At 42.3% G+C, this 21,253-nt stretch overlaps 2 protein-coding genes across 2 annotated transcripts; both read left to right on the top strand.

Moving 5' to 3' along the window:
• Positions 1-983: 983 nt before the first annotated feature.
• Positions 984-6,902, top strand: LOC128735941 (uncharacterized). Its single transcript, XM_053830422.1, has one exon. The coding sequence runs from the start codon at positions 984-986 to the stop codon at positions 6,900-6,902; it is 5,919 nt and encodes a 1,972-aa protein (XP_053686397.1).
• Positions 6,903-7,608: 706 nt separating this feature from the next.
• Positions 7,609-13,527, top strand: LOC128735940 (uncharacterized). The gene has a single exon (XM_053830421.1). The coding sequence runs from the start codon at positions 7,609-7,611 to the stop codon at positions 13,525-13,527; it is 5,919 nt and encodes a 1,972-aa protein (XP_053686396.1).
• The last annotated feature ends 7,726 nt before the right edge of the window (positions 13,528-21,253 follow it).

Raw genomic sequence — 21,253 nt, 5'->3', positions numbered from 1 at the left:
TTTAGTGTAGCATAACGAAAGTATAAACAAAAGATCTGTTGAAAAGTTTAGATTCATTTGTTCTCCGATTAGGTATAATTTATTCCTAAATTAAAATACTACTGTGTTACCTGACTCACTGCGCATAGCGTTGTATTCGCGGTATCGTGTTGGTTCGAAAGGTTTCGAAAAATATCGCCCTTGTATCGAAAATATCGTTGATTTTGATCACTAAAAATAACGTACTTAAACATTATATTGCAAGTGCTAGTAGTACGCAATAATTGTATTGTGAAACTGAATTGTTATTTATGCAACTTTTTACAAGTTAAATGCAATAACAAAAGCACAACTTATAAAAAATCGGTTGTTATCGATATTAGCTGCATATGCGTTATAAACGAATAAAACGCATGGTGACGTTTTATTTCAATAACACGCATATTCGCAGTGAGTCAGGTAAAACAGTAGTGAAGCAAATAACTTTATCGAAGTTCGTCCGCAAAATAATAACGGTATTGATTACGTATCTGTGCGGTAAATTATTCATCTAACTATCTCTTAGGCTAGTTAAATAAAAAAGAATGTGCAAATTTCAGGTTAAAGTGCAAGTGGCTATCTTCGATTGAATTAAACTGTTTCGCTCGTAGAATCTATTACATAAAGGGTGCGCGCAGTTAAGCCGCCATCCAAAGCAAAGGTATATTAATACAATATATTATTAATGTGAATATCTAAAGCTAAAGAAGAGAAAAAATTTAACTATGTTTAGATTAAAAAGCGTTTCGGAAAACTCGCCAACCGTTTTGTAGTACGAGGTCGTAGGAAAAAAACTATTAATTGTAAGTGAAACAAATTTGATTTAATATCCAAATTATTAAAATAAATATTGATTGCAGTTTAAGCTGCTTTTGAAGCTGCTAAGGAAACGTGGTGCATTTTCTTCAAGGTAAATCCGAACAAACTTAAAAATTAATAATCGGATTTGTACCTAACCTCTAACGATGGTGAGAGCTGGAAACTTTACGTTAACCCCGTGCAGTAGCTGTGGGAATACGTCGGAAATCGACGAAGGCATGGTTGCCTGCGACAACTGTGATATGTGGTTTCATTATCGTTGTGTACGCGAAACTGAGGAATCACTTCAACACCAAGAGAAATGGTTTTGTCCGTCTGAGACCTGCAAAAAGACAGGTGAAGAGTACCTCAAAAAGGCAGACGATGCCAGCAAAGGAGCCAAGCCGAAGAAATTGCCCGTACCTGATGAACAATCGGACAAGTCTAGCACCAAGTCCGACCGTCAACCGATTTCCACTCTGGATAAAAAACTAAAAGCGTTGGAGAAGGAGCAAAAGACGAAAGAAAAGGAAATAGAGATGGAGCGAGTACTGAGGGAAAAGCGGATGCAAATGGACCGAACCCTGAAGGAAAAGCAACTGCAAATGGAAAACGAGTTGAGAGACAAGGAAATGCTGCAGGAGAAGGAATTATTGGAAAAGGCGCTGCGAGACCAGCAAGCTCATGCTGATCGTATGCAAAAGATGCGGGATACGTATAAAAATGCAATGATAGACGTTGCGAGCAATGCTGATGCGCGTCATCAAAATAAAAAGGCGCAGAATGAACCGAATGTCGATAAGAGCATGTCAGCATTGGAGAAGGAAAATACCACTACACCGTTGCGCAATCCGAGAGTCACAGTACACAATGTATCGGAAAAGCGACAAACAGCTGGCGTAAGAAAACGACGTGAAATCGCGGAATCAGAAAGTTCGGAGGATGAGTACGGTTCCACTGGAGAAAGCAGCGACGATGATAGCGATGATGAAGAGGTCGAAAGCGTTAATTCGACACCCGATTCGGAAAGCGACGAAGAGTTGAAATCGTCGGAAGAAAGTTCAAAATTGCGGAAGAAGAAGTTAGCCTCAAACGGGCTGGGGTTAAATCCTACTAGGCCGACCAAAGCTCAGTTGTCTGCGCGTAGCGGAATTACGAAAAAACTTCCCATTTTTACGGGAAAGCCTGAAGAGTGGCCTTTGTTCATTGGCAGCTACGAGGCCTCTACCAAAGCTTGTGGGTTCAACGACGTGGAAAATTTAGTCCGCTTGCAGGAGAGCCTGAAAGGCTCTGCCTTAGAAAGCGTTCGTGGCCAACTGTTATTGCCTAATTCGGTGCCAAAAGTAATTAGCAAATTGCGTTTACTCTATGGCCGTCCGGAGCAGCTGTTGCATTGTCATCTCGAGAAGGTGAAAAGATTGGAGTCCCCAAAAGCTGAAAAGCTAGAAACATTTATCCCATTCGGGAATGCGGTGGAACAGTTATGTGACCACCTGGAAGCAGCAGGGCTGAACCAACATTTAATTAATCCGCTTCTAATTCAGGATTTGGTGGACAAGCTGCCGCCTAGAGACAAGCGAGAGTGGGTGCGTTTCCGCAACAAACGAAAAATTCAAACGTTAAGAACGTTTTCGGATTTTCTAGCCAAAATCGTGCTAGAAGCGTGTGAAGCCAACGTAGCCGTCGAGTATGTGCCAGCATCCAGTAACAAATATAGGGGTGCCAGAAAAGAAAGGTCCAAGGAAAGGGGAGCGGTGTTCAACCATAGTTACGCTGAAAATCCGACGAATAACCAGATATCTAGCGCAAAACCGTGTAAAGTCTGCAAAAGAACGGACCACCGTCTTAGATTCTGCCAAGACTTTAAAGCACTAGCCTTCGCCGATCGCATGAAGATTGTCGAAAGATGCAAGCTGTGCAAAATTTGCCTTAACGAACATGGTAACGCTCCATGTAAATTTAAAATAAAATGCAACGTTGGGGAATGCCGACAGCGCCATCATCCGCTGCTACACTCAGCTAATAACGAAGTTGTCATCAATACACATATACGATCGCCGGGATCAATTTTATTTCGAATCATTCCAGTGACTCTGCATTGCGGAGAAAAGAGCGTAAAAACGCTAGCGTTTCTCGACGAAGGTGCCTCTATCACCCTGGTAGAGCGCTCGATAACTGACCAACTAGGTGCTGAAGGAGTCAAGCAACCGTTGACTATAAAATGGACTGCTGATGTCACGAGAACTGAACCTGATTCTAGAAAGCTGAACCTGTGGACCTCCGCTCCGGGAATGAATGGGAAAATATTGCTCAAATCTGTCCAAACCGTCGCAAAACTTCTGCTGCCAAAACAGGCACTCAACGTCGACGAAGTGACTACTAAATATAACCATCTCTGCGACCTGCCTATCGCATCGTATACTGACAGTCATCCTGGCTTGCTCATCGGTCTGAACAACCTACATGCAATTGCTCCAATAGAAGCTAGGATTCGGGATGTAGGAGAGCCAATAGCTGTTCGGTCGAAGTTGGGGTGGTCTGTTTACGGTCCATTGCCCAACGGAACAAGTAGTGAAAACACCATTGGGCACCATGGTGAAGTGAGCAACGAGGATATATACAATCTGTTGAAAACCCAATATAGGCTGGAGGAACCTATGGCGGCTGTAATTCAAGAAACGAAAGATGAGAAGAGAGCCAGGGAAATTCTACAGCGCACTACAGTACGAATTGGTGATCGATTTGAGACCGGTTTATTGTGGCGTACCAATGATCCTGTGTTTCCTGATAGTCTTCCGATGGCCCGTCGAAGGCTAAGGCAGTTAGAACAGCGCTTGGTAAAGTGTCCGGAGCTTTATGAGAAGTTTCGACAACAAATAGACGGATATCTGCAGAAGGGATACGCTCACCTGGCGACGTCGAAAGAATTAGCGGAAACCGATCATCGGAAGCGGTGGTATCTTCCCCTCAACGCAGTTGTAAAACCGAAGAAGCCTGGAAGTATACGTCTCGTGTGGGATGCCGCAGCTACGGTGAACGGGGTGTCCCTCAATAGCCAGTTACTCAAAGGGCCTGACATGCTGACACCGTTAACATCAGTAATCAGTCTTTTCCGTGAGCGTCGCATAGCGTTCGGGGCAGATATACGCGAGATGTATCACCAGCTGAAAATACGCGAGGCTGACAAGCAATCACAACGATTTCTGTTTAGGAAAAACCCACAGGATGAACCGAGTGTGTACATCATGGATGTTGCCACGTTTGGGTCGACCAGTTCTCCATGTTCGGCCCAATACGTCAAAAATCTTAATGCATCAGAGTTCTCAGCAGAATATCCGGAGGCAGCGTCAGCAATCATCAACAAACACTACGTTGACGACTATTTTGATAGTGTAGATACGATTGAAGATGCAGTACGTCGAGCAAAAGAGGTAAAATATATACATTCGAAAGCAGGCTTTGAGATTAGAAATTGGGTCTCGAACTCTGCGGAAGTGCTCCGTTCCTTAGGTGAAAATGATCAGGCTCCAGCTATCCATTTTAACGTCGACAAGTCTACAGAAAATGAACGGGTTCTTGGAATTATATGGAACCCACGGCAAGATAATTTCTCTTTCGCTACTGACCATCGTCCCCATCTTAAGCCATATTTTGATGGCAGTGAACGACCAACTAAACGACTGGTGCTAAGTTGCGTGATGGGTTTTTTTGATCCGCTGGGGCTTCTTGCTCCATTTACCATCCACGGGAAAATGCTCATCCAGGATCTTTGGCGTGCAGGTTGTAGTTGGGATGAAGAAGTGGATGCTGAATCGCTACAAAAATGGGAACGCTGGACTAGTCTTTTGTCGCAAGTAGAGAACGTTCGTATTCCACGATGCTATCTGGGCGATCATCATTCCTCCAATATCGACTCTCTTCAACTGCACATTTTTATGGATGCAAGCGAGCAGGCGTATGGTTGCGTTGCCTACCTGAGGGTCGTAGTGAATGAAAGGGTAACGTGTCGTCTGATAATGTCTCGTAATAAAGTCGCTCCGTTGAAACGACAGTCGGTTCCACGGCTTGAGTTAATGGCGGCAGTTTTAGGTTCCCGACTGTCGTGTACCGCCAAAGCCAACCACTCTCTTCCTATTGGCAAACAGTTTCTCTGGACAGATTCACAGACGGTACTTAGTTGGATCCGCTCCGACCAATTCAAATTCAAACAGTTTGTGGCGTTTCGTATTGGTGAAATACGGGAAAATACGAACGTTTCCGACTGGCGCTGGGTCCCAACGAAATTAAACATTGCCGATGTATTGACAAAGTGGGGACAGGGACCGCCGTTAGAATCAAATAGTCCCTGGTTCAAGGGACCAGATTTTTTGTTGGAGCCCGAGACTCGATGGCCGATCAGAACGTTACCGGATGTCGATACCGAGGAAGAAATGCGTGCCTGTTTACTATATCACGATACAGTTCATTCGTTTTCCGTGGTCAACGTCGATTCTACGTATCGTTGGGTTCGACTTCTTCGAATCACGGCTAGTGTGCTCAGATTTATTGCAAACTGTCGTAGGAAGAAGGCGGGTCAACCAATTGTAGTGTCCATGGCGTCTCCGGCCCAGGAACGTCTGCTCAAAGCTAAGCCAAAGTTCTATCAGCAACCTCTTCAGCAGGACGAGTTACATGCGGCAGAAACTATCTTATGGAGGCAGGCTCAACACGATGTATTCCCGGAGGAAGTGAGGACGCTCGAAAGAAACCGGGACAGAAAACCGGAACAAACTCCTGATCGAATTGTTAAAACCAGCCCCGTCTACAAGCTGTGTCCAATTCTTGACACTGAAAATGTTATGCGCGTTGGTGGTAGATTGCAGTATGCGGACTGTGCTGCTTTCGACGTTAAACACCCCGTTATACTGCCTAAAAATCACGCGGTGACCGATAAACTGATTCTCTTTTACCATGAAAAGCTCGGCCATGGTAATCGAGAGACAGTGTTCAATGAACTGCGCCAGCGATTCCACATCCCCAAGCTGAGGTCGGCGATAGCGAAGGTAGCGAAATGTTGTATGTGGTGTCGAGTTAACCGTTGTCAACCACAAGTACCTATGATGGCGCCTCTGCCTGTACAACGCGTGACGCCACGACTTCGCCCGTTCAGTTCGGTAGGCGTGGACTACCTGGGACCCGTGGAAGTATCCGTAGGTCGGCGATGTGAAAAAAGATGGGTGGCGCTTTTCACCTGTTTAGTGGTGCGCGCAGTCCACCTTGAAGTAGTGCACAGTTTGACAACGCAATCGTGCCAAATGGCGATCCGGCGGTTCATGACCGACAGGGGAGTGCCGGATGAAATTTTCTCCGATAATGGCACAAATTTCAAAGGAGCGAAAAATGAATGGGAGAAAATGCAACGAGTCGAATATGAATGCGCAGAAACCGTTACCAGTCCAACGATGAAGTGGAACTTTATTCCCCCAGGTACCCCGCACATGGGCGGTATTTGGGAACGCATGGTGCGATCGGTGAAGGAGATATTGCGGACGCTGGAAGACGGTCGAAAGTTGACGGACGAGGTCCTACTGACATCGTTGTCTGAAGCAAAAGACATGATCAATTCTCGTCCTTTGGTTTATCTGCCTCAGGACTCGGAAAAATCCGAGGCAATTACACCAAATCATTTCCTTCGTGGTGCTGTAAAGGGGGCGGACCTGGTCGTGGACGGTTCTACGGACTTCGCAGAGGCTCTGCGGAACGCGTATAAGCAATCGCAGCATTTGGCTGATAAGATGTGGGAGCGCTGGGTTAAAGAGTACTTGCCAACGTTGAATAAACGACCAAAGTGGATCGAAGACCGAAAACAAATGGAGGTAGGAGATTTGGTATTTATCGTCGATGGAAAACACCGGAAGCAGTGGATCCGGGGAATCGTCGAACAAGTTTGTTTGAGCGGCGATGGCAGAATACGGCAGGTAGAAGTTCGAACGGCTAAAGGTGTTTTCAAGAGAGCTGTGGCTAATTTAGCGGTTATCGAAATTTCTGGTAAATCCGGCACTTCCGGTGATGGACCGGAACCGAAGTTACGGGCTGGGGTGTGCTGAAAACCGGTATACATGCCCTTAGCGAAGAGCGCCGATCCAGCAGATAGTGATGATTTGATAAGCTGACAGCCTTTAGTGTAGCATAACGAAAGTATAAACAAAAGATCTGTTGAAAAGTTTAGATTCATTTGTTCTCCGATTAGGTATAATTTATTCCTAAATTAAAATACTAGTGAAGCAAATAATTTTATCGAAGTTCGTCCGCAAAATAATAACGGTATTGATTACGTATCTGTGCGGTAAATTATTCATCTAACTATCTCTTAGGCTAGTTAAATAAAAAAGAATGTGCAAATTTCAGGTTAAAGTGCAAGTAGCTATCTTCGATTGAATTAAACTGTTTCGCTCGTAGAATCTATTACATAAAGGGTGCGCGCAGTTAAGCCGCCATCCAAAGCAAAGGTATATTAATACAATATATTATTAATGTGAATATCTAAAGCTAAAGAAGAGAAAAAATTTAACTATGTTTAGATTAAAAAGCGTTTCGGAAAACTCGCCAACCGTTTTGTAGTACGAGGTCGTAGGAAAAAAACTATTAATTGTAAGTGAAACAAATTTGATTTAATATCCAAATTATTAAAATAAATATTGATTGCAGTTTAAGCTGCTTTTGAAGCTGCTAAGGAAACGTGGTGCATTTTCTTCAAGGTAAATCCGAACAAACTTAAAAATTAATAATCGGATTTGTACCTAACCTCTAACGATGGTGAGAGCTGGAAACTTTACGTTAACCCCGTGCAGTAGCTGTGGGAATACGTCGGAAATCGACGAAGGCATGGTTGCCTGCGACAACTGTGATATGTGGTTTCATTATCGTTGTGTACGCGAAACTGAGGAATCACTTCAACACCAAGAGAAATGGTTTTGTCCGTCTGAGACCTGCAAAAAGACAGGTGAAGAGTACCTCAAAAAGGCAGACGATGCCAGCAAAGGAGCCAAGCCGAAGAAATTGCCCGTACCTGATGAACAATCGGACAAGTCTAGCACCAAGTCCGACCGTCAACCGATTTCCACTCTGGATAAAAAACTAAAAGCGTTGGAGAAGGAGCAAAAGACGAAAGAAAAGGAAATAGAGATGGAGCGAGTACTGAGGGAAAAGCGGATGCAAATGGACCGAACCCTGAAGGAAAAGCAACTGCAAATGGAAAACGAGTTGAGAGACAAGGAAATGCTGCAGGAGAAGGAATTATTGGAAAAGGCGCTGCGAGACCAGCAAGCTCATGCTGATCGTATGCAAAAGATGCGGGATACGTATAAAAATGCAATGATAGACGTTGCGAGCAATGCTGATGCGCGTCATCAAAATAAAAAGGCGCAGAATGAACCGAATGTCGATAAGAGCATGTCAGCATTGGAGAAGGAAAATACCACTACACCGTTGCGCAATCCGAGAGTCACAGTACACAATGTATCGGAAAAGCGACAAACAGCTGGCGTAAGAAAACGACGTGAAATCGCGGAATCAGAAAGTTCGGAGGATGAGTACGGTTCCACTGGAGAAAGCAGCGACGATGATAGCGATGATGAAGAGGTCGAAAGCGTTAATTCGACACCCGATTCGGAAAGCGACGAAGAGTTGAAATCGTCGGAAGAAAGTTCAAAATTGCGGAAGAAGAAGTTAGCCTCAAACGGGCTGGGGTTAAATCCTACTAGGCCGACCAAAGCTCAGTTGTCTGCGCGTAGCGGAATTACGAAAAAACTTCCCATTTTTACGGGAAAGCCTGAAGAGTGGCCTTTGTTCATTGGCAGCTACGAGGCCTCTACCAAAGCTTGTGGGTTCAACGACGTGGAAAATTTAGTCCGCTTGCAGGAGAGCCTGAAAGGCTCTGCCTTAGAAAGCGTTCGTGGCCAACTGTTGTTGCCTAAGTCGGTGCCAAAAGTAATTAGCAAATTGCGTTTACTCTATGGCCGTCCGGAGCAGCTGTTGCATTGTCATCTCGAGAAGGTGAAAAGATTGGAGTCCCCAAAAGCTGAAAAGCTAGAAACATTTATCCCATTCGGGAATGCGGTGGAACAGTTATGTGACCACCTGGAAGCAGCAGGGCTGAACCAACATTTAATTAATCCGCTTCTAATTCAGGATTTGGTGGACAAGCTGCCGGCTAGAGACAAGCGAGAGTGGGTGCGTTTCCGCAACAAACGAAAAATTCAAACGTTAAGAACGTTTTCGGATTTTCTAGCCAAAATCGTGCTAGAAGCGTGTGAAGCCAACGTAGCCGTCGAGTATGTGCCAGCATCCAGTAACAAATATAGGGGTGCCAGAAAAGAAAGGTCCAAGGAAAGGGGAGCGGTGTTCAACCATAGTTACGCTGAAAATCCGACGAATAACCAGATATCTAGCGCAAAACCGTGTAAAGTCTGCAAAAGAACGGACCACCGTCTTAGATTCTGCCAAGACTTTAAAGCACTAGCCTTCGCCGATCGCATGAAGATTGTCGAAAGATGCAAGCTGTGCAAAATTTGCCTTAACGAACATGGTAACGCTCCATGTAAATTTAAAATAAAATGCAACGTTGGGGAATGCCGACAGCGCCATCATCCGCTGCTACACTCAGCTAATAACGAAGTTGTCATCAATACACATATACGATCGCCGGGATCAATTTTATTTCGAATCATTCCAGTGACTCTGCATTGCGGAGAAAAGAGCGTAAAAACGCTAGCGTTTCTCGACGAAGGTGCCTCTATCACCCTGGTAGAGCGCTCGATAACTGACCAACTAGGTGCTGAAGGAGTCAAGCAACCGTTGACTATAAAATGGACTGCTGATGTCACGAGAACTGAACCTGATTCTAGAAAGCTGAACCTGTGGACCTCCGCTCCGGGAATGAATGGGAAAATATTGCTCAAATCTGTCCAAACCGTCGCAAAACTTCTGCTGCCAAAACAGGCACTCAACGTCGACGAAGTGACTACTAAATATAACCATCTCTGCGACCTGCCTATCGCATCGTATACTGACAGTCATCCTGGCTTGCTCATCGGTCTGAACAACCTACATGCAATTGCTCCAATAGAAGCTAGGATTCGGGATGTAGGAGAGCCAATAGCTGTTCGGTCGAAGTTGGGGTGGTCTGTTTACGGTCCATTGCCCAACGGAACAAGTAGTGAAAACACCATTGGGCACCATGGTGAAGTGAGCAACGAGGATATATACAATCTGTTGAAAACCCAATATAGGCTGGAGGAACCTATGGCGGCTGTAATTCAAGAAACGAAAGATGAGAAGAGAGCCAGGGAAATTCTACAGCGCACTACAGTACGAATTGGTGATCGATTTGAGACCGGTTTATTGTGGCGTACCAATGATCCTGTGTTTCCTGATAGTCTTCCGATGGCCCGTCGAAGGCTAAGGCAGTTAGAACAGCGCTTGGTAAAGTGTCCGGAGCTTTATGAGAAGTTTCGACAACAAATAGACGGATATCTGCAGAAGGGATACGCTCACCTGGCGACGTCGAAAGAATTAGCGGAAACCGATCATCGGAAGCGGTGGTATCTTCCCCTCAACGCAGTTGTAAAACCGAAGAAGCCTGGAAGTATACGTCTCGTGTGGGATGCCGCAGCTACGGTGAACGGGGTGTCCCTCAATAGCCAGTTACTCAAAGGGCCTGACATGCTGACACCGTTAACATCAGTAATCAGTCTTTTCCGTGAGCGTCGCATAGCGTTCGGGGCAGATATACGCGAGATGTATCACCAGCTGAAAATACGCGAGGCTGACAAGCAATCACAACGATTTCTGTTTAGGAAAAACCCACAGGATGAACCGAGTGTGTACATCATGGATGTTGCCACGTTTGGGTCGACCAGTTCTCCATGTTCGGCCCAATACGTCAAAAATCTTAATGCATCAGAGTTCTCAGCAGAATATCCGGAGGCAGCGTCAGCAATCATCAACAAACACTACGTTGACGACTATTTTGATAGTGTAGATACGATTGAAGATGCAGTACGTCGAGCAAAAGAGGTAAAATATATACATTCGAAAGCAGGCTTTGAGATTAGAAATTGGGTCTCGAACTCTGCGGAAGTGCTCCGTTCCTTAGGTGAAAATGATCAGGCTCCAGCTATCCATTTTAACGTCGACAAGTCTACAGAAAATGAACGGGTTCTTGGAATTATATGGAACCCACGGCAAGATAATTTCTCTTTCGCTACTGACCATCGTCCCCATCTTAAGCCATATTTTGATGGCAGTGAACGACCAACTAAACGACTGGTGCTAAGTTGCGTGATGGGTTTTTTTGATCCGCTGGGGCTTCTTGCTCCATTTACCATCCACGGGAAAATGCTCATCCAGGATCTTTGGCGTGCAGGTTGTAGTTGGGATGAAGAAGTGGATGCTGAATCGCTACAAAAATGGGAACGCTGGACTAGTCTTTTGTCGCAAGTAGAGAACGTTCGTATTCCACGATGCTATCTGGGCGATCATCATTCCTCCAATATCGACTCTCTTCAACTGCACATTTTTATGGATGCAAGCGAGCAGGCGTATGGTTGCGTTGCCTACCTGAGGGTCGTAGTGAATGAAAGGGTAACGTGTCGTCTGATAATGTCTCGTAATAAAGTCGCTCCGTTGAAACGACAGTCGGTTCCACGGCTTGAGTTAATGGCGGCAGTTTTAGGTTCCCGACTGTCGTGTACCGCCAAAGCCAACCACTCTCTTCCTATTGGCAAACAGTTTCTCTGGACAGATTCACAGACGGTACTTAGTTGGATCCGCTCCGACCAATTCAAATTCAAACAGTTTGTGGCGTTTCGTATTGGTGAAATACGGGAAAATACGAACGTTTCCGACTGGCGCTGGGTCCCAACGAAATTAAACATTGCCGATGTATTGACAAAGTGGGGACAGGGACCGCCGTTAGAATCAAATAGTCCCTGGTTCAAGGGACCAGATTTTTTGTTGGAGCCCGAGACTCGATGGCCGATCAGAACGTTACCGGATGTCGATACCGAGGAAGAAATGCGTGCCTGTTTACTATATCACGATACAGTTCATTCGTTTTCCGTGGTCAACGTCGATTCTACGTATCGTTGGGTTCGACTTCTTCGAATCACGGCTAGTGTGCTCAGATTTATTGCAAACTGTCGTAGGAAGAAGGCGGGTCAACCAATTGTAGTGTCCATGGCGTCTCCGGCCCAGGAACGTCTGCTCAAAGCTAAGCCAAAGTTCTATCAGCAACCTCTTCAGCAGGACGAGTTACATGCGGCAGAAACTATCTTATGGAGGCAGGCTCAACACGATGTATTCCCGGAGGAAGTGAGGACGCTCGAAAGAAACCGGGACAGAAAACCGGAACAAACTCCTGATCGAATTGTTAAAACCAGCCCCGTCTACAAGCTGTGTCCAATTCTTGACACTGAAAATGTTATGCGCGTTGGTGGTAGATTGCAGTATGCGGACTGTGCTTCTTTCGACGTTAAACACCCCGTTATACTGCCTAAAAATCACGCGGTGACCGATAAACTGATTCTCTTTTACCATGAAAAGCTCGGCCATGGTAATCGAGAGACAGTGTTCAATGAACTGCGCCAGCGATTCCACATCCCCAAGCTGAGGTCGGCGATAGCGAAGGTAGCGAAATGTTGTATGTGGTGTCGAGTTAACCGTTGTCAACCACAAGTACCTATGATGGCGCCTCTGCCTGTACAACGCGTGACGCCACGACTTCGCCCGTTCAGTTCGGTAGGCGTGGACTACCTGGGACCCGTGGAAGTATCCGTAGGTCGGCGATGTGAAAAAAGATGGGTGGCGCTTTTCACCTGTTTAGTGGTGCGCGCAGTCCACCTTGAAGTAGTGCACAGTTTGACAACGCAATCGTGCCAAATGGCGATCCGGCGGTTCATGACCGACAGGGGAGTGCCGGATGAAATTTTCTCCGATAATGGCACAAATTTCAAAGGAGCGAAAAATGAATGGGAGAAAATGCAACGAGTCGAATATGAATGCGCAGAAACCGTTACCAGTCCAACGATGAAGTGGAACTTTATTCCCCCAGGTACCCCGCACATGGGCGGTATTTGGGAACGCATGGTGCGATCGGTGAAGGAGATATTGCGGACGCTGGAAGACGGTCGAAAGTTGACGGACGAGGTCCTACTGACATCGTTGTCTGAAGCAAAAGACATGATCAATTCTCGTCCTTTGGTTTATCTGCCTCAGGACTCGGAAAAATCCGAGGCAATTACACCAAATCATTTCCTTCGTGGTGCTGTAAAGGGGGCGGACCTGGTCGTGGACGGTTCTACGGACTTCGCAGAGGCTCTGCGGAACGCGTATAAGCAATCGCAGCATTTGGCTGATAAGATGTGGGAGCGCTGGGTTAAAGAGTACTTGCCAACGTTGAATAAACGACCAAAGTGGATCGAAGACCGAAAACAAATGGAGGTAGGAGATTTGGTATTTATCGTCGATGGAAAACACCGGAAGCAGTGGATCCGGGGAATCGTCGAACAAGTTTGTTTGAGCGGCGATGGCAGAATACGGCAGGTAGAAGTTCGAACGGCTAAAGGTGTTTTCAAGAGAGCTGTGGCTAATTTAGCGGTTATCGAAATTTCTGGTAAATCCGGCACTTCCGGTGATGGACCGGAACCGAAGTTACGGGCTGGGGTGTGCTGAAAACCGGTATACATGCCCTTAGCGAAGAGCGCCGATCCAGCAGATAGTGATGATTTGATAAGCTGACAGCCTTTAGTGTAGCATAACGAAAGTATAAACAAAAGATCTGTTGAAAAGTTTAGATTCATTTGTTCTCCGATTAGGTATAATTTATTCCTAAATTAAAATACTAGTGAAGCAAATAATTTTATCGAAGTTCGTCCGCAAAATAATAACGGTATTGATTACGTATCTGTGCGGTAAATTATTCATCTAACTATCTCTTAGGCTAGTTAAATAAAAAAGAATGTGCAAATTTCAGGTTAAAGTGCAAGTAGCTATCTTCGATTGAATTAAACTGTTTCGCTCGTAGAATCTATTACATAAAGGGTGCGCGCAGTTAAGCCGCCATCCAAAGCAAAGGTATATTAATACAATATATTATTAATGTGAATATCTAAAGCTAAAGAAGAGAAAAAATTTAACTATGTTTAGATTAAAAAGCGTTTCGGAAAACTCGCCAACCGTTTTGTAGTACGAGGTCGTAGGAAAAAAACTATTAATTGTAAGTGAAACAAATTTGATTTAATATCCAAATTATTAAAATAAATATTGATTGCAGTTTAAGCTGCTTTTGAAGCTGCTAAGGAAACGTGGTGCATTTTCTTCAAGGTAAATCCGAACACAGTAGCTGCGAACATTGTGTGCGATTGTTCAGTTAGTTAGCAGTGATGTTATTAGTTAGCAGCAGTAGTGATTAGTTAACAGCAGAAGTGGTTCGTGCCAGTACCGCAGAGGAATAGTACTTTTGTCACCCCGTCATTAGTTTACGCAGAGAGTACTGCTTCCTGAGCTAAACGCTACGTATATTTGTCATTGGATCGGATTTAGTTTTTTTCATCTAAAAAACAAAAAGCAGCAGTTGATGGCAAGAGCAGAAGTGGGTTTTTTGCGCACCGGCAGCGGGAGCTGGTCACGCGATTACGGTACGGCGCTACCAGCAGCGGTGGAATCGCCACTATGCCACCCGACCATAACAATTCTGGTGGCTTTAGCCCGACGCAATTCATCTCGCTGAGCAAATCTATTGTGAGTAACTCGCAAAGCGTCAAGCAGAGCTGGTTACCTTGGACGAGGGATAACGACACGCCGAGGGAGAAGATACATACCGTCCAGACAACAACAAATAAAAGGATTGCCACGACCAGCAAAGACTTGTCTCTGCTAAAAGTGGTAATGCAATTTTTTTCTATTCTTAATCTATAAAAAAAAGAAATAAAGTGTACCTAATATAAATTTATTTATATAAATTATAAAGTGTAAAGTATAAAGTGTCATTCAAGTTATTGGTGTTATTGGCTGCCATCAAGCACTATTTATTCCACACCAGCTCTTGGTGGTGCTACTGATACGTTTGTACGACGATTAATCGACACATATTTCACACTTGCTCTCAACAATGCAGCAGATACGTTTGCGCAACTTTCATTCGACCCTTATTCCATCACTATTCCACAGTTGCTCTCAGCAATGCTGCTGATTCGTTTGCGCAACATTTATCCCACTTTTATTCTGCACATCCTGTCAGCAATGCTGCTGATACGTTTGCGCCACGTTTATTCCATCCTTATTCCACTACTATTCCACACGTGCTTTCTGTAATACTGCTGAAACGTTTGCACAATGCTTATTCCACTCTTATTCTAATTTTTTTTCCACAATTGCTCTTAGCTGATGCGGTAGCTTTTAAGCGACCGGTATTCCACACCTGCTCTTAGCTGTGCTGCTGATACGTTTGCACAATGCCTATTCGATTCTCGTTCCACACTTAAATAACAACATGTAGATGTTGATTAGAAGCTAGGAAAAATGTGGGATATAACGTTTAAACAACACGTACTTCAGCAAATTCGCTTATTCAGCACCGGATGCTACCACGCAACTCTTATTCCACACCTGCTCTTTTAACTGCTGCCGTTTTGCTCCTTGGGAATGAAAATTGTAAGACAGATATTTATCAAAAACAGCTAGTGCTGAGCTCCATTCGCAGAGATGACGATACGACAGTGATTATTTGAAATCCAGGATAACTGCTAACCAGAGTACAGTAGTTCTGTGGAGACCAAGGCCCTTCACTGTAACCACCGTCGAACTAACTACGCGCGCAATGAACCAGCCTGCCGCTGTATGCAGCTAATGAACAATTTTAGAAACATACTAAACCACAGAGAACAGACATCCATTCAGGAACAAATTTTTTGGGAATTCTTGGATAAAATTTTAAATTAAAATCACCTAATATGCTAGCGTCACCACCACTATAGTTTCCCAACTAAATGATTCTTTTGATTTGCACACTGACAACCTTTGGCTCCTCTGGCGCTAGTATATATGGACAATAAGCGTTATGCTAGCGCCAGAAGCTAGCTGTTGTGAGTTTAGTGTAGAATTTTATGCGCCTTCAGCGACATCATCACTATAGTTTCCCAACTAATTTGACATGGCTACAACTGCTCGATTTTTACTGCGCGCAGCGCCAATGACTGGTAGTTGTGATAACAAAAACTAGGCAGAATTTTAAATTAATTATTATTTTGCAAGATTTTGGCAAAGATTTAACGCTAAACGCTCGGCATCTTGAAATTTGTGTTAACATTTCGTGAATAGGAACAAAAACCAACGCTTAGACCATGCAATTAGAGATTATCGGTGATGAGCACAACCACGTACAACGTACAGCAGTATGTCTGTCACCCTTCCGTTGTACATGTACAACGCTGTACACGTACAACGCTGGTACAATTGTATGTCTGTCTAGGGTATTAAGCAGTACGCACCTCATAAGAAATATTATTTCACGTCCAGATGACGTTGGTTTACACGCAAGTGAATTAAAACGTCACTTTTCCGTACGGAATAATATCCGGCGCAATTATTACCATAAGAAAAAATGACAGGTGGTTGCTTGCATTGGAGTTGTCAAAATTTCTTCGGTAAATAACAAGATTTTTTCTTGAGCTGTTTTCTTTTCAGCAGCGTACCCCGCTTTAAAAACGAGGTACTTAATTTCGCCTACTACCAGAACACCCTACGTATAGGTATACGGTTCGTTCAACAACCTGGATAAAGCTTTGAATTTGCTTGTACTATTTCTTTCACAGATTTCGTACTGCTATTTCCATTGATGTGTTCAATATATATGTTTCGATTTCGTTTACGACTTTAAAATTTTGAATTTACTACTTTTACTCCGAATTTCAGCCACAGAGAAAGACATCCATTCAGGAACAAATTTTTTGGGAATTCTTGGATAAAATTTCAATTTTGGCATTAAACTGCACTAAAACAAAAGCTATTTTTATTTCTAATAATGCTCATTATCATAGCCTAAAACCATCTTTGCTTCTAGGCAATAATATTGTCGAGTTTGTAGACAATGCAACGAGCCTAGGCATTTGCATCCAATCGAATTTTGGATGGGATAAATATGTATTATCGAGATGTGGAAAAATTTATGCTTGCTTGCGTTCACTGTATACCTCTGCATCGTTTCTCAAAACCGATATTAAATTAAAAATATTCAAGAGCCTTATTCTTCCCCATTTTTTGGCTTGTGATTTCATTCTTGATGATATATCCTTGTCCATTTTCAATAAATTAAAAGTTGCATTAAATTCATGTGTGCGTTTTGTGTTTAATTTAAATAGATTTTCCCATGTTTCACATCTACAACATCTACTTATAGGATGTCCAATAATGAACTTAAGCAAGCTGCGTTGTTGCTTATTTTTACATAGCCTCTCGAAAACAAAACAACCCGGATATTTATATAGTAAATTACAAATGACGCAAAGCAATCGGTCTATTAAATATATTTTGCCAAGACACCGAACGTCTAAGTACGGGAATTCATTTTTCGTGCGAGGTGTAGTACATTGGAATTATTTACCAAACAATCTAACTAAAGTCGAGTCACAGAGAACAGACATCCCAAGTAACAATCCAATAGCAAATTGGTCTTATTCATTTCTTATAGTAGTTTTATCAGAGCATTTCAAAGTCTGTTAGGTTTTATAATGTTTTTCCTCAAGTGAATTTTATCTTATTTGACTAACATTTCTGAAGTATGACTGAAGGAGACTTGAAGAATCACCCATAAAACTAAATTATCAACAAGTGTAATTCACCTTATAAGAGGTTTTAAAGGATACTTCCTTTTTGCTTATAAACGACGCTCTTTAAAACTTAACAATAGTTTTGACAAAAACTTATGATATTCTTCTGCAAGATTCGTTTATCTTAACAATACTGCCATAAAACTCTCTTAAAATCGTATATTCTTAAAAGAGAAATTATACGCTTGAATAAGAACATTCTAACGTAAACAACTAATCTGTCAAAATGGGCGTCTGAACCTGGAGAAAATTGAAGAATACAGATCTTTTAAACGAAAATTAAGCGAAAATCTGTGTAATATTTTGAAAACTCTTTCATATGAACAGATAGCGAAGTCACAAAACAATAAAGATCTCAGGCCTAACTGAACTGGGGAAGGACAGTGCCGGTAATGATGCATTTGCCAGAGGCGGTGCGGGTTTTCTCTAGAGCTTTTCGTATCAGATCAGAAGTCAGATGTCTTTGTGTGGAAAATGTTTGAAGGCACTGAAGCAGTTCTAGCATAATTTTTAAAAACAGTTGTACCGATTGTAAATTAAACGCTTGGAACTGACGTGCAGTCCAAACAGCACAAAAACACGTTACGTCGGTACTTCGTTGATGTTTTCTTTGTTTATACTAGAATCGTTACCTTGCAAAAACTTGGTGCCCTCAAGTAATTCAAACAATTCTTATTCAAGCGCAACGTGTCTTCTTCAAGAATACAATAAGTATTGATGAACTTATCGCGCTCTTGGAAAAAATTTCTTTGTCTTGTGCAAGAAATGTTAGTCTAATAAGCGCTTTCGGGTTGATTTGGATAAAACCATTGAAAAAATGGCGAACAGGGCTATTTTGATTACTTTTGAAATTGTAGGCAATGGCATATGGGGGCTTATAAAGATGGTATTGTGCAATACCATTAGTGATCTTATCTTTTTAAATAAATGTTTAGACATATAAAAGCCTTTTTGCCACAATTAGTTAAAAATTTGGTAGCTATCAACTTCTTCATGAAATCATTAATTTTTTTTATTAATTTAATTTTTCAATAATCTAGCAAAAATAACTCGCGCGTTAAAATTTTCTAACTTTCATGTCACAAAACACCGACAAATCGAGCGTGGCATCAAAAATTTCTCATTTATGGCAACAAAGCAGCTGCTTTTATTACCATTTTTATTTTCAATTTTCATTTATACCCATTTCGAAATAGCAATATCTGTGAATGCTTATAGCTTATAGCTCTTGGTCAATTTAAAACATTTAAGGCTGTGAAAAGTGTATGATGTCTTGCAAGTGTTCTTTGAAGAGGCAACCATAAAATCATCAACACTTGTGGCGGTTTTCTTTTTGTTTCAAGCGACTCTTAGAAGTCATTATAAATAGATATCGATAAGAATTACAAGTTTTAAAAGGATCTTTGGAAATTTTCTTGAGAACCTTCTTTAGTGTGGGCCTCCCTCGCCTTATAAGGGTTTTATGGCTGTTTTATCGCAGTTTTGTAGAATTACAAGTTTTGAGATCGGTTTTAAGCAGCAAATGCTGGAAACCTCTTCAAGTGCACCTTAAAATTGAAATTGTTACTTGGGATCCAAGCGAAAGGTCCCCACTTGGATAAAACTTATGTCAAATTAGTTGGGAAACTATAGTGATGGTGTCGCTAAAGGCGCATGAAATTCTACACTAAAATCACAACAGCTAACTTCTGGCGCTAGCATAATGCATATAGTCCATATATACTAGCGCCAGAGGAGCCAAAGGTTGTCAGTGTGCAAACCAAATGAATCATTTAGTTGGGAAACTATAGTGGTGGTGACGCTAGCATATTAGGTGATTTTAATTTAAAATTTTATCCAAGAATTCCCGAAAAATTTGTTCCTGAATGGATGTCTGTTCTCTGTGGTTGAGTCTTACGCGGCATTTAAGAGAGGGTGTATAGAGCATTTCAATTGATTGGTTTTTTGGATTAAGTATAATTTAGAAATTTAGTTTTTGGTCAAGAAATTCGTTACCATGTGTTGGTTTTATGTGACGCCTGTTCTACTACAATATTATCAATGTAACATGAAAAAGACGTAGGTCTTAAGTTACAAAATATGAATAAAAATAAAATAAATAAATAAATAAGTTTTATCCAAGTAGGGACCTTTCGCTTGGATGTCTGTTCTCTGTGTTTCAGCTACCATCTGTCATTTTATTAGCGCTCAAAATTATGTAAAGTTTACTTATTCTCAAAATTTCTAAAAATAATTTTTATTTTCAACATTAATTTTAAAAATAAGCGAGACTATTATTTTGATCCTTCTGTTGGAATACCCTTTCTCCGATAAGTTAACAATGGGGAGTGAGTCTTCCTTCCCTTCTTCTACTATTAAATTCCCCAAGTTTGCTTCGTATTTCTAATATAGTTTTGGGTTTTTTAAATTCATTAAAATAGCTTAATTTTACGCTTTCCATCTGGATACTCATATTTGGTTTAAACTGAAATTCCCCGTTTCCGGTTACTTTAATACTTGTTGAATTATTTCCTTGTGAGATATTTACAACGATTGTCTGTGGGCTTATATATTTCCAAATTTTTCGGTCCCCTGTCGAGAACCATAGATCATGCTTAGTCTTGAAGCTTTTTATCTTGCAGTTACTTGTATTGTTCCTAACGATTATGTTTGCCAAGCATTCATCGCTGTCCCTGAGATTTTCTTCTTTAGCTGGTGAATTGCATACTTTTATATCTCCCAGTTTTGTACATCTGTTCCATTCATCGTAGCTTAGTATGTAACCCCAATTTGAATCCTTTATGTTCAGGATTGTATCTTTATTTATTTCTACCATTGTGACAATTGACCTGTTCACCTGCGGCTCTATTATCACCCGTCTGGTTGTAAGTGGTTCTCCCCAGGTAACCAATAAGCATTTCTAATGCAATTTAAATGCAAGCCAATAAGCATTTAAGTTGCCTTAAATGCTACTTAAATGCTATTTTGGCAAAATAAGCGGCTACTTTATTGCTAACCCTCTTATAGTGCTGACAATGCTTATTTGCAGCTTGTTACCGACAAGGAGAATTTAAATAGAATTGTGGATGCCAATTTACAACAGTTATGCAGCCAGAAAGCTGATAAACCGCAACCTGCAGTATAAAACGCCAGGGATGCTAATAAACGATTGATTTACTGCCTATGTTAATGCTTATTGGTTACCTGGGTCTTTTAACTAGTGCCACCTTGAATACAATTTTAATTCCAAACTTCTGGTTTAAAGAGAAGTCGAAATCAATGAGCTGTATTATTGCAGCGTCTATACCGCCATTTGTGCCATTTGGAATATTTAAGTCATCTGGTAAGTCTAAAATTTTTTCGTCGAGATATCACAGAGAACAGACATCCAAGCGAAAGGTCCCTACTTGGATAAAACTTATGTCAAATTAGTAGGGAAACTATAGTGATGATGTCGCTAAAGGCGCATAAAATTCTACACTAAACTCACAACAGCTAGCTTCTGGCGCTAGCATAACGCTTATTGTCCATATATACTAGCGCCAGAGGAGCCAAAGGTTGTCAGTGTGCAAATCAAAAGAATCATTTAGTTG

The sequence above is a fragment of the Sabethes cyaneus genome, chromosome 2, assembly GCF_943734655.1.
Source record: "Sabethes cyaneus chromosome 2, idSabCyanKW18_F2, whole genome shotgun sequence".
Classification (NCBI taxonomy): domain Eukaryota; kingdom Metazoa; phylum Arthropoda; class Insecta; order Diptera; family Culicidae; genus Sabethes; species Sabethes cyaneus.
Note: the sequence above shows the minus strand (reverse complement) of the source record. Positions and strands in the feature narration are given on the sequence as shown.